This window comes from Parus major, chromosome 13 (assembly GCF_001522545.3).
Source record: "Parus major isolate Abel chromosome 13, Parus_major1.1, whole genome shotgun sequence".
Classification (NCBI taxonomy): Eukaryota; Metazoa; Chordata; class Aves; order Passeriformes; family Paridae; genus Parus; species Parus major.
In genome coordinates this window covers 9,423,026-9,436,682 of record NC_031782.1, presented here as the reverse complement: position 1 = coordinate 9,436,682, position 13,657 = coordinate 9,423,026, and the positions used below count along the sequence as shown (strand labels likewise).

The 13,657-nt window shown below is 48.4% G+C and overlaps 1 protein-coding gene across 2 annotated transcripts in view; it reads left to right on the top strand.

The window, feature by feature from the left end:
* The first annotated feature begins 137 nt into the window (after window positions 1-137).
* Window positions 138-13,657, top strand: part of JADE2 (jade family PHD finger 2) — a 69,071-nt gene continuing 55,551 nt past the window's right edge. The window contains exons 1-3 of one of the 2 annotated variants that reach the window (XM_015641911.2): window positions 138-1,999; window positions 5,571-5,628; window positions 8,055-8,140. In XM_015641911.2, coding sequence (XP_015497397.1) covers window positions 1,820-1,999; window positions 5,571-5,628; window positions 8,055-8,140 — 324 coding nt within the window. In that variant the 5' untranslated portion in view covers window positions 138-1,819. The remainder of the gene's footprint in view (window positions 2,000-5,570; window positions 5,629-8,054; window positions 8,141-13,657) is intronic. The other variant, XM_015641910.2, reaches the window with a different exon arrangement.

Below are 13,657 nucleotides of genomic sequence, written 5' to 3'. Positions count from 1 at the left end.
CCCGCCGCGCTCTGCCCCTTCCCCACCTGCCGAGCCGCTTCCCGGCCGGGATGCAGGGCTGGGAGCACCCCCGGCTGCCCCGCGCCCGGGGTGGGAGCAGCGAGCTGCAACTTGGGAAGCGCTGCAAAGGCGGGAGGCTGCTGAATTAATTGTCAACCTCGATCGCAATTAGGGGGGGGAAAATATTATCTTTTTCCATACCTATACATTTCGAGCGCTTTTTGAGTGGGAAGAGAAGGATGCTATGGCATTCACAGGGAAAATTCTCAGTGCTTTCTGAGCCCCCACAGTGAAAATTGGTTGAGCAGGGACCCTCCGACCGCTTGGACATTTCTAAGAGGAGATTTTGCTTGGAGGGAAAAAAAATTATCTGATCTCAGCCTTCTCCCCAGGGGTAAGGAGCCCGGCTTTCAGGAATGGTTTTTGACCTTTAAGCATTTATTGGCTACTGGGGTTAAAATAAGCTTGAGATAGGAGTAAAAATAGCTTGCAGAAAGGTTAAATCGAAGGTTAAATTTGTTTTTCTTAGGAAAATTGAGGCTGATGTTCAAAAATGTAGGCTTGGAGTAAAGGATTGAGGGTACACGTTAGGGGGTCTGTAGGCAAGGAGATGCAATTCCTTTAAAATACTGATGGCTGCTGAAGTGTTTGACTCCCAAGTTCTGAAAGTTGGTGGGTGGGTGGTCCTTCAGATCAGGTCTGGTCTTTACCTTTCTGTGGGTTTTCATCGTTCACGAAGATTGGAGTGTCTGTAGCTCCTGTTGATTTCCTCTGAGTTTTTGATACTCGAGAGACCTGACCTGCAGGATGGGGCAGCCGGCTGTGGGCATGGAGCTGTGCCCGGTGTCCCTTCTCATGTCCTGTGTCCCTGCCTGCACCTTCCCCCACGAAGGCAGGGGTGGCCTCAGTGCCCTCAGTAACCTTTCTGATTACCTGTGCTCTGTCTGGGCTTGCCAAAGATAAAATAGAAAATTAGAAGGTAACGAGTCAGAAGAGGCATGTAAAGTTATGAATGTGAGTAGTAAAGCAAAAAAATCCCCTTGTAGATGTGGAGAAAGGCAAAGCACAGGAAGTAAACGAGGGCTTGTTTTGTTTTAAATTGAAATGAGATTAAATTTTGCCCTGGGGAGCCAAGACAGCAGAGTTTGTATGGAGGAGGGATGGCTTGCTCCTCACCTGGGCACCTGAGCTTTTGCTGGAAAGCTGGGGCTGGCAGCTGCCTGTAGAGGAGGTGAGGGACAGACGAGCCCCGGCAGGCAGGGACAGGCTCCTGCTGCCCAGATGGTTGTTCTAGGTACCAGAATCCTGCCCTTTTGCATTTATTCTTTGCAGGGCTACCAGGGATGTTAGGAAGAGCTTCCTCCCAGATGTAGGGGCTGAGTACCATGATTTGCTGCGGGTCTTGTTGGCCCTGCTGCTGTGCGTCCTTTGGTCCTAAAGTTTGTTCTTCTGTTACTATGAAATTGGGGCTGTGCCAATTTGGGGGATGCTGCTGCTCTCTCAGAGCCTCCCGTAGCAGCACTTGGCTCCAGAATTTCTTCATGGGAAAAGGCAGTGGGACAAGGACAACACTCTCACGGTGTACACACTGGGATGTTCCAGCCCTCCACCCTTTTTATTACGCTTTCTAACAACTGGCTGGTGTTCTAGACGGAGGGAGAAACAGGTTTAAGGCGGAGGGGATCGCAGAGGGGATGCTCCGGGAGCACAGCCCCACGGCTCGGTGTCAGCCAGCGGGCACAGGCGCTGGCACGGGGCCGGGACGGGTCCCCGGCGCGGGGTCGGTGACCGGAGCCGTGTGCGTGCCGCTGGGGGCACTATGTTCTGTTTGTGTTCCTATTTCTGGGCTGGAAGAACAAACAGGGAAGTGGTTTTTCTGCAGTCTCATTGCAGCTCAAACAGAGCACATCATTCAGCCGGTGTTGCTCACAGCGTCAGAGGTGACAGCGCGGGGACCGAGCGCGGCGCATCCCTCAACCTGCGGGGAGGCTGGGAAGAGGTGACGAACAAATTTGTTTTTTCCCCCTGCAACTTACGCAGGTTTCTGTGCCTGTTCCCTGTGGAAGTGGGGAGCACAGGCATGTATGAATTTCTCTATTTGCTTGCCACAATTCAGAATGGTTTTTCTTGGAAACAGTGGAAACAGCCTCTGCACAGGGTGCTGGGATGCTGCTAAAATTCTCCAAACCCCACATGGACTTGATGTGCAGAAGAGTTTGCAGGGAGCTGGGAAACATCGGGGGGTTTCCCAGAGCACAGGGCTGGTGGAGGGGTCTGCAGAGAAAGATTTCTGTACTAGCTGAAGGCTGGATGAGGCATTTCAGTTTAGTGTGGATGGGAGTGGGTGCCTGTCTCTGGCAGTGTGCCCAGCTGAGCTCAGGATCTGGGCAGAGGCATCTCTGTGTTCCAGGAGTAGCTGCCTTCACCTCTCAGAGGTTGCATGGGCTGGGCAAAATTGCATTCCCAAGAGCTCCTCTCCAACCTTCCCCTGCTGTGAAGCAGGCCAGCCTCAGGCCATCATCTCCATTTTAACACCTATGGTGGTGCTAATTTGTCCAAGGACATAGTGATTTACATTTGTTTAGGCTGATGAAGGGCCATCATCTTCCTTGGTTTAGCATTTATCTGCCTTTCTCTGCTTGAACAATGGCAATGCTAAACATGTGTTAGTTTGCAAGCAGTTCAGTTTTTGGTTTCCAGGCTTAGCCAGGGCTATGCCTGTGGATTTGAGTTGCAGACACTTCAGGGGGATGTTCATTTGTTTATAAAAGAAACCCACATCTGTTTCTGTTTGAATTTTTTAAGCAAGCCTACATAGAAACCTTTCACTTGGTTTCTGGCTCTGTAAAAACTAGATTTTGGGCCAAGTTTGACCTAACAGTGACCTTTTCAAAGTATTACAAATTTTTTTGGTATTTGTTTATGACTTTATTAATGATGCCATGTGGGGAATGGGTCAGTTAAAGGTGAAATTAACTTTCAATGTAAACAAGAGATTAATTTTGGAGCAGAGGCCATATTTTGTGGGGACTTAAGTAGCTTACCAGCTGAATTGCTGCTGGAGCTCCAGCCCTGGGAGGGATGTGGGGATCCCCCCAGTTGCCAAAGGGGCACCATCAGCCACCATCAGACTTTATAACTCTGGGATACAGATGGGGAAATGGCCCAATTACCCTTCTACAGTAAATTCCTCTGTTAAGTGCCATGTGGTTTACTACTGTTTGGCTGCTCAAGATGAGTCCCTCAGAAAAACAGCATCTTAGCACGGCCTGGAATGTAACCATTTTCTGGGATGGCCTGGTTTTAGCCAAAGCTTTTGCTCCCTTCAGGCACACAGTACCTTGTGTGCCATTCCCTTCCCAGCCTTTCCGTGCTGCTGTTCAGAGATGTCCAAACTTGGCTCAAGCCAAAATTTCATTCAGAAATTTAATGCAGTTTGGTTTGGAGGATGCCATCTTGCACCCTGCCAGACAGTGGCAAAATGATTTACTGAAGTACAGACACTATTTTTACCTGCAGTGTGAACCACTGCTGTATGTGAATATCAATTCATCTTGTTATGTAGTGGGTGTGTTAATTCTGCAGGCAGCTGTAGGACGGAAGCAGGATGCAGGGACCAAGTTCAGTTAGAGGGATGATGCGTGCATTGCCTCATATATATCAGCTGAAACCGGTGCCAGCCTCCTTCTACCTGTGCTGGGCATTGATTTGTAAAGCTTTTCCCCTGCCTTGGAAGGAGAGTGATGTCAGTGATGCTGTCTTGCTGTAAAAGCAAAGATGGGAAACCTGGGAAATGTTACTGGCTATCAGAAGCATTCCTTTGCTTCAGCTCAGGTGTCTTATTTTCCTTCTCTTGGCTTTGGCTTATTTAATCTCTGTGATTTGGAACTCCAGAATCAATAAAAGCATTGCTTTGTGCTCCAAATGTCTGTTTGCCTCTTCAGACCAGTAGGAACCAGTTTAAAAGGTTGAGGTAGGATTTTCACTAAAAGTAAGTAAGCTGCAGTTAGAGCTATCTTAAATTTCATTTCCCCCAAGCAAAATCTAATGACTACTTGGAACAAGGCTGGTTTAATAATATCTGTTTCCCCTTGAATCATCAGGGGAAAAGTATTGATACTGCCATACTGTTTGAAAGTGTTTTAAGTCACATTTTGACAGGGCAATGCCACACCACAAAACTGGTAGTTAACATGTTCAGGTTATTTTGTAGTATTTTCCCTTATAATGCTGTGATAGCACATATATTGTAAAATACAGCTATTACAAGGTTTTTATATGCTTATGTGGACCATTTTTTTGTTTGTGGGGAAATGTCATGCTCTAGCTTGCTATCCCAGTCTGTGTGCTGCTTGGATCTGCTGCAACCAAACCACACAAACCCAATGTTTCATTATCATTCTCACATTTATAAGCAATAGTGGGTATGACATATGAACACATTCAGATTCTTTGAAAATATCTCAGAAAGTACTAGAAAGATTTCCATGAGGTTAAGATTATTTTTTGTGGATGTATTTTGGCTTGCAGCCTGTTGGATAGTTGTCTGGGCCACAGGTACCCCTTTCCATCCATAGCTGACCAAGCCCTGTATTAGCCATGGTGATCATCTACCAGCCACATTGGTAAAATTTGGATCTTCCAAAGTTAAAGTAGCTTTCTTTTTTTTTTTTTTTTCTTCTTTTTTTTTTTTCTGAAGCATCTACTTTGAGTTCTGAGTGCTTGGTTCAGGAGAACCTGCACTCCTGTGGTGTGCTCAAAGTCTCAAAGCAAATCAATCAGCTGAGCTTGAAACAGGTCTCCTCCTCAGTGCAGTGGTGCCCACTGCTGTGATTTCAGCTCTGAGAGGATGGAGAAGTCATGGCAGCTGTGCAGAAGCCATTTGCTCACCCTCAGGAGCTCTGGTGCCAGCCTGGGGGAGCTCCTGGCAGGGCAGTGTGCAGTGATGGGAAGTGCTTCAGGCTGGCCTGTGTGACAGATACTCCCAAAGTCTTCAAAGAAGTAGATACCAGCTGAATGTGAAGATGGGTAAAACCCCAGGCTTGAGGTACAGGGGGTTCTGTTCAGCTCCGGGATGCTCGTACTTCCCCCTGCAGACATACCGAGAGTGTGCAGTTTCCATTCTTCTGTCTTTACACTTCTCAGCTTTACAGCTCAGACAGGTGGTTCACAGGACATCTTTTCTGCCATCCAACAGCACCACGGTCCCTGGTAGGGCATCCTCTGGTCTCTGTTGGAGCTTCCTCCCTTGGCAGTGCTCTTGCAGAGGAAGAGACATTTGGATGCAAATCCTGGGTGGACAAATTTCCATGCAAAGCTGAGTGATCCAGATGCAAACACTGTAACTACTGGGAGTGGGAAAAGCTGGTAGAAAGACAATTAAAGTTTTTTTAAAAATCCATGAGAATTGTTTCCTTCCATTTTTTTATAGCCTCTGGGTATCCTGTCCTGAGGGTGAGGACTGACTGGTGCTGGGGTGAGAGGGTGGGCAGATATTAAGATAGCAGTGCTTTGGTGCTGAGATGAGTTTTCTGGACATGAAGTGTAACATTCAATTTCTTTTGTTACAGATGGAAGAAAAACGACGCAAGTACTCAATCAGCAGTGATAACTCAGACACCACTGACAGTAAGACCTTTAATTTAAAGCTTTGAACAAGATTCACCTCCAGCAGTCAAAATGCTTGAATAATTACTTTACAAAGAGTGGAGGAAACTGCATTTACTGGGAAGTCTCTGCACAATGGATAGTGTGCAGGGCTGGGTTTGTCAGAAATGCAGCAACAAGCTGATATCAATTTATTTAAACACTTGGCTGTGGCTCCTCTTAACTGATGAGAGTGTCTCCCTCGTGTGAGGAGCCTGGGCAGGGAGAGCTGCTGATTGCAGATCTGCTAGTGAAGCAGCAAACACCCTTTGTAGATGAGTTGTCCTTTCCTGTGAGCTGCAGCCTGAGACTAGTTTGCTCTAGGTTTGGGTTGTACCAGGGGAAAGGGGACTTTTTACTGGAGTCAGAGTAAAACTGGAGCCACGTTGTTCCCTTCTTGCAAACTGAAGGGTGATGTGGGAAAAGGGATGAGGCTCAAGCCTGCAAAACTTGCAAGCCCACGCTTGCTTTTCAACATCTACCTCACTTCATCCTCATTCAGGAAGGCACAGAAGCCTGTGTTCAACAACAAACATGTGCAAATGTGCTGAATTTTGGCTATAAATAGAGCACTCTCCCACTTATCCCAGGGTTTCACCTGCTGCAGACATACTGCAGTGCCTTGGTGTTCAGTACCCTCAGGGCACCAGCCTAATCCCTTGTCTGGACTCTGGAGTTTCTTACTAGTTGCTCTTGGTTTCTTACAAATGTCACAGTAATTTCATCTGGGCTGTGCTGGGAATTTGCTCTCCACACTTTACAGGATCTGGCTGCTGGATATCAGAGAACGAAAGGGACTTTACTAAAGACACTGAACTTCTGGGCTTTTTCCTAACAGGATGATGGAGAGATTACAGGGGGTTATGGAAAGGCTGATCTTGCTGGGTTTGGCTGCTGTTCCCACAGCTTCAGCCAGAAAAATTGTCAGTGTGAGTGGGGTTTGCACCCCAGCTCCCAACAGGAACCTGCTGTTTGGCTGCCAGCGGGGACCCCCATCCTGCTGGAGCCCTGGGGGACCTGGGGGCTGAGCTGTGCCTACAGAAAGGGTTTCAGGCTCTGTCAACACCATTTGCTTCTCGTAAACTGAAACATCTCTGTCTCAGAAAGGGGTTTGTTTTGGAAGCCATGCTCCAAACTTCCCATCTCCTAATCCCCCGATGCTCAAAGGCTTATGGAGCCGAGCTGTGCTCACTGGCCTCGCTGCCTTTTGGGGCTAAGGCATCTTTAATCATGGTATTAAACAACATGGCCTTATCTCTATGGGGCTTGGATATTTATGCTGCAGGTGATATCTAAGCTGTTGACAAATGCTCTCCTGCAGGATAGTTGTAAACAGAGGGGTGACCTTCTCTTTCATGCCTCTGCCAGGAAAGGGTCATTGTGGTGTGTTATCCAAGCCTGTATAGCTGTAGCATCACACTGTAGCTTGAGAAGAGGGGGAAAGGTGGACATTAGTGGCTGATATGTCCATGAAAGCCGTGGAGCTGTTGCTTCTGCACTCTTGGAGCAGCTTGCTGAATAAAGCAGAGTGTCCATGGGGCTCCAGCATAGGGATGTCTGCTCTGGGCTTTGTCTACACAGTCCTGTTACATTCTGAAATGGTATAAAGAATTTCATTTATATAGAACCCTCTTTAATAACATCTGGCCTGACACATCAAAAAACAAGCTGTCTTTTGGGAAACAGGTGATGCCCCCACATTTGGTTTTCATTTTGTGAAGTACTAGAAAGTGCACTGCAAATAAAGAATACAGGCTGAGCTGGTGCCTCTTCCCCTGCCAGGAAAAATAGGCATGTGAAATTTACCTGGGCCTGGGCTGGTGCAAGAACAGATGTTTCCAGCTGCAGTGGTACCACAGCCTGATCCCTGAGTCAGCTCAGCTCCTGGCCAGAGCCATGTACATGACCCCATCATGTTTGGATGGCACTTACGTGCACAGTGATGTTTCCTCCTATTTGGCCCTCCAAGGATAAAATCAGTGTTAAAGAGGCTGTTAGTTATTTTGTTGCAATGTCACAGAAACATTTTTGTATACTCGAGTATGGAGGGGCCGTCCTATACAGAAGACTGAACTGTCATCATTATTACACAGAAATTCCAATAATCAGTTTGTTATTTATTGGTAACAAATGCAGTCTTACATTTAAGTGATAATGACACAAATGGGTTGGAAATAAAAATCAGTGATGTGGTGGTTCCTGCACATTTCAGGCTTTTGCCACCCTTCCTTTTTGGTGGTGGCAGCAGTGGTGAGGATACTGTACAAAAAGAAGTCATGTCAAGGTATTATTCCATCTTAGTGCTGACCCAAGGTGTTGGTTGATGCTGGAGCAGTGGGGCTGGTGACAAAGGTAAGGAAAAGCTTTGACTCTTTCCCAGGTAACCTGTCTCGGTTGCCTCGTTTCAGGTCACACCACATCCACCTCCAGATGCTCCAAAATTCCGAATACCAAATCCCCCTGGTCACGGCAGAAGGAGAAGAAGCCCTCTGAGGTACGTGTGCTTTTAGGCTTTTCCCTGAAGAGTTTTCCCATGGGACTGTACTGGCCCAGCCAGTGTGCCCATGGCTGTCTGTGGGCAGTAGGTGCCAGGACAAGATATTGCTGAGAGCCCAGAGCCCGTGCTGCAGAGCCACAACAGCACTGTCAACCCCAGCTCTCCTGGGGAGGGAGCTGATGGGGATGCACCATGAGCATCTCTGGTGAAGGCTGGGGGTCCTTGTGCCTTGTGCCCATTCCATCCCTATTGAAGTGGATTTTATCTGGAAGTTAAGTTTGGTGGGACTGGGAGGTCCTGCAGTACTGGGGTGTCTGTGTGCCAAGATCTCCTAGTTTGGGTGCCCTCCTGGGTGCCCTTTTATTAATGGCACAGGTCACAGCACTGATGGCAGGGGAGGGTGATGTGGAGATTCCTCCCCTGAACAAGTGGGAGGCATGGAGAGCTGAAATGAGAGACAGCACAGCTGAGTTGCAGATTGTGTTGTTGTTTTCCCCCTGTCATGGGGCTCAAGGACATTATGCTGAGGCCATCGGTGTCTGACCTTGCTGCAGGGTTTCCCCTTGCTGGTGTGGGCAGTGCTGCCCATTCTGGGGCCACTGCCCAGCTTCACCTGCTGGCTCTGTAGTGCAGGGTCTGGGCCTTGGGTGGGAGGAGCTGTTTGTCCCCAGGACTGTGCTGGAAGAGGTGGTGCTATGTCCTGTTTTCCTTACGTGCCTCAGATACATTTCCACTAGCCATGGAAACTATACCAGGCATGAGCTGCTGTTGTAGCAACTGCAGTGTTTGGCAGTGGTCATCTTCATTTCAGCAGCGGTGTGAGCAAAGCCAGAGGGATATTGTTCTCACATTCCCTTCCCTCTTGACTGAGGTCTGGAGTCAAGCAGTGCTAAGTTTAGAAGCAGATGATGAAGCTGGCATGGCTCATGTGAACACACCAAGTCCTCCCCATTTCACCTCTCCTCATGCTGTGGCCTGGTGAGCACAAAGCTCTGTAACATCCTTCTTTTGCATCAAGCTGAGTCGAGATTTTGAGGTTTTCCTGTGGTCACTGCCTGAATTACAGCTGCACTTGCTTCTTACTGCTCTGACAGGTTTACATTGATGTATCTGCTGGCAAAGGGCACAGACTGAAAAAGTCGAAGTTATTTGTGTCTTGGATAAAGAGAGGGACTGGAAAGCTGTTACTACCAGCTGAGTTAGTTGGAAATACTCCAGAGAACAAGAACCAGGGGTGCAGGTGTCACTGACTGCTAACAAGGCTATTGGAAAATCGAGTATTAGCACTGGTAATGTTGGGTTTTGGCTGTAGATGTGTCTCTTAGTGTGGGTGAGGGAGATTTCTGTGAGCTGAATCCTCCTTTGGAAAGTGAAGCATTTTGGGCATCTCCTCCTGTGGCACTGTTACCCCTCTCAGAAATAACTGCCCATCCCTGAGCTTGATGTGTTCATAAAGGCTTTGGGTGAGCCCTTCAGGTGCTGTCAGGAGTCCCTGCCACAGAGATGCCTCATGTTAGATGTGAGAGACTGTCACTCATGTCACAACAATGTCATATAGGTACCACCCTGCTGCTGCCCACTAAAATCCCACTCCAAGAGTGGGGCATCTTTCTGCCTCACTGGTGCAGACACACTTTTGTCTTTAATATGAGTTAGTTTAATCAGCCATCTAAGATTTTGCCTGACTATTACTGAATGTAAGTCCAGGATTCCAAGTGAAAATGCTTCTGGACTTGGTGGTAAGACCTGGATCCAAGTTGCTGCTCTACAGCAGCTGGAGTGAAAACTAGATCTTAGCCCATGGCACCTGGGAGACATCAGATGCCTGCAGAGGGCTCATCCCTCTGCTTACTGCTCCATTATCACCAAGTAGGGTTCTCAGTGAAATGTAGCTGTGGAACAAATAAAGTGGAACAAAAGCTGAAGAGTGCCCAGCTTAGCAACAGTTGGGACAGAAAGTGAACCTCTGTGGCTTATCTGAACTGAAACTCCAGGGGAATTTGGGGAGGTGATGTCTGGTTACTCCAGCTGGAGTTTGGCCAGGATGAGCAAGCTGACAAACTGTTTTTTACCAAAGCATGGTGGGCACAGAAGCAGATGGAGCAGTCCAGATCTCAGCTGTGCTCCCCCCCCTCACCATGCACTGCCCCTGCACTTGCTGGTGTCTACATCTGCTGGAAGCCAGTGCCAGCTGGAACTCAGGGGTCAGGAGATTGTTGGAGGTTGGATGTAGTATCACCCCAGGACCTGCAGCAGTACAGGGAGATGGTTTGGAGGTCACTCCAGTATGAATTTCCTCTCCAACAGCATCTTCCAAACTTTTCCATGAGTGACTGAACTTCTGCTGTTCCTGTGAGCATCCATGAACCCGTCTGGTCCGTGTGTGGGATCTGCTGCTTGTCATCTGTGAAGCACTGTGGGGTTTGGCAAATCCTCCCAGGAACACTGAGGGATTTCAGGCATGGACTGGGACAGGCATCATGTCCTGTTGGAGCAAGTACTGAGAAGTGTAAAACACAAACTACACCACTATCAAACTACTTCACATGAAATAGTGTATCACCTTTTCCCTTGTCCATCCTGCTGAGGATGGGATCCGCAGGAGAATAATGGGGAGAGCAGGATAAATGTATTAGCAGATATTGAACCCCCTGCTAGTTTGGGTGTGGACACATGTATTCGAGCAGTAACTCAGACTCCAGGTTTACACATGGCTTGTAGCTTTATCAGGAGCTGCAGTGGGTGGATGTCCTGAGGATGGCCATGCTGGTGGATGGGCTGGGGAAACAGGGGGTTCATGTGTGTGTGGACTCACCAACCTTTGCAGCCCTCCAAGTCACGTCCCTGTTTTTCTGGGAGCTGCTGTCCCAGAGAAACATGCATTCCTCCTGACAATCCAGGCAGGAGAAAAATATCAAAAGCATTAGTGTTACATAGTTATTAGTCAGGTCAGGGGGTGATGTTTATTATGAAAGACTCTGTGAGACGGGATTAACTATACACATTAAAAACCATCCAATACAAGGCATCTGGAAAAACAAGCTTCTTAACATGGAAAAGTACTGAGCTGTTTGTAAACATCCGCGAAGGGGCCATTGCCAGGGAGGGTGATTATATTTATCTGTGCCTGTCACGGGGCTCTGCCCGGGCTCTTTCCTGACTGTCCCAGGCACCAGGCCTCTGTCTTGGCTCTCTCACTTGCAGAGGTGACAGTTGTCCTCCCCTGTTCCTTGCCTGGGCAGCAGAACCTTTGGGGCTAGAACCTGATGCTGATGTGCCCTGGGCATGGCTCTGCTCCGCTGCATTGCCTGAATGCAGAGGATGAACGTTGGCAGCTGCCAACAGCTTCTTGCATCTGCAGTGATAGCAGTACCAATCTGGTGATTTTAATTAATCTCATTAGTGCTTGTTTGTCTCTTAACTTGTCTGCAAATGGAGCGTGGTGGCTGGTACCCGTCTCCCTGGGTCCCTGCAAGGAGCTGCTGGTCATGCTCCCCACCCTGGGAGCTGGAAGGGGGGAATGCTCTCAGGTTATCCCTGCCATGGATCTGAATCTGCAGCAGGGAATCAGATATGCCTGAAGGATGGATTTCTGCTTCTGTTAGTGGCACATGAGTGCAATCCTGCCCCCGGCTCTAGAACTACTGGGGATGTGAGCATAAGCCTTGCTGGTTTGACTGCAGTCATCAAGCCTCTCTCCTGTTTCTGACAGGGAACAGTTGTCAGTGTCTAAGGAGAGACTCTAAGATCAAGGCAAGGGTGTAATGATAGTCGCTGGTTCTCTCTGCCAGCTCCTGGCCATCAGCAGCCCGGGGACTCCCTTGGATGCTGCCTCTGAGTCACTGCCTTAGCTGCTATGTTAGTCATTCCCTCCAGAGCTATTTGAGATCCATAGTGCTCACCTGCTCTGCTGGAATACATTTTGGAGGGACAAAAGCCTGCTTTTTCTGTGCAGAACACCTGCCTGCTAGCCCCCCCAGCCGTCCTTTCTCAGCTGAAGAGCCCTGCACAGTCTCAGCTGTGCTGTGCAGGTGCTCTCATCCCACCGGACATCCTTGTTGCCCTTCTCCCTCTCTCCAGACCTTTGGGAGGCAAGGGGACTGCAGCTGCAGGCAGGGCTCAGGATGAAGGGGAAGCCACAAATTTATACAATTTATGTTATTTTCTGCTTGCCTTGTTTAGATACTACTTCCGTGTTTTGAAAGACACCTTTTTGTATCTCTTTAAAAGGATTTAACTCTTTTCCATTCTAATAAAAAGGAGTTCTTACTGCATTGGATCATGTTTTTTTCCTCCTCCATTAGGTGTATATAATGACCAGTGCAACGTGAATTTAGTTCTTGTACTCTTCCATGCTTGGAGAAGAGCTTTAATGGATGTGGCCAAGCAAGACTGGACATGCTTTTATGGGGCTGGATGGGGAGAAAGCCCCTCTCTATTGAAAGTTTTGACTGCAGTTTGGCTTTGTCAGTTTTCCCTTGCCAGCATGGGGATAACAGATTAAAACCACTGTCTTCTGAATGCTGAGATGGGCTGGACAAAAATTCTCCTTGTTCCTATTTTGAGTTCTGTTGTTCATTTAACATCCAGCAGTTCATGAGGAAACAAGACCAGATGAAGAGATAGGAGGCTGGCTCCCAAATGGACATAGGAGTTCAGAATTTCTTTCCTTACAGGCAGATAATACCTGGTTGCTCACACCAGGCATTCAATTCAATTCAAAACCTTGCTACTGAGTATCGACACTCCTCTCATTTGGAAAGGGCTGGAAAAACATGATAGAACAGCAGGGATGTAGGACTGGGAGGTCCAGAGGGGAAGTGGGGTGAGGCAGCCAGGGCTGCACTGACAGAGGTGCCATCTCAAGCTGATATCAAGACAGTTTGTACAACCAAAACCTCTATTCTCAGGGGTCCCATTGTTCCCGTTGTTTTTTCTCTCTCTAAAAATCCTTGTGACTCATGAGCTATAGCAAACAATTTTATGCTTGAGAGAGTGAAGGGCTAACAGAGCTGGCTGGAAATGAGGAGGGAGTCCTGCAAATGAGGCAGCTGGAGACTTCCCTGGTCCCAGTGTGGATGGAGGAAGGTGGTTATGGCTGGGGTATGCGGGAGTCAGCTGCCAGGACTGCAGTCAGGGAGGGAAGAAAGTGTTGAGCCAAAACCTGAAGAAAACCTGTTATCTCAGTGTCAGGAAGCAGCCCCACACCCTGCCTGGAGTGACCTGCTGCTGGCCCTGCCTGGGAGCAGCACTCGGAGCACCCACGACCTCTGCTCGCTGTGGAGGGGACATCACTGTGAGATTGTGTGTGGTGCTGTGCGTGTGAGGGTCATCACTGTCAGCTACCACGTGGGTGTGAGGACATCAGGGAGGATTACAGGTCTGTTGAGTGATGGAGGGAGTGAATTCAATGGTGGGATCTCAGATGCAGACTGTGACCATGCTTTCTCACCTCTCCTGCCCACCCTCACCCTAGTGAGCACCCTAGTTTTCTGCATGCACTTCATTTTGAGC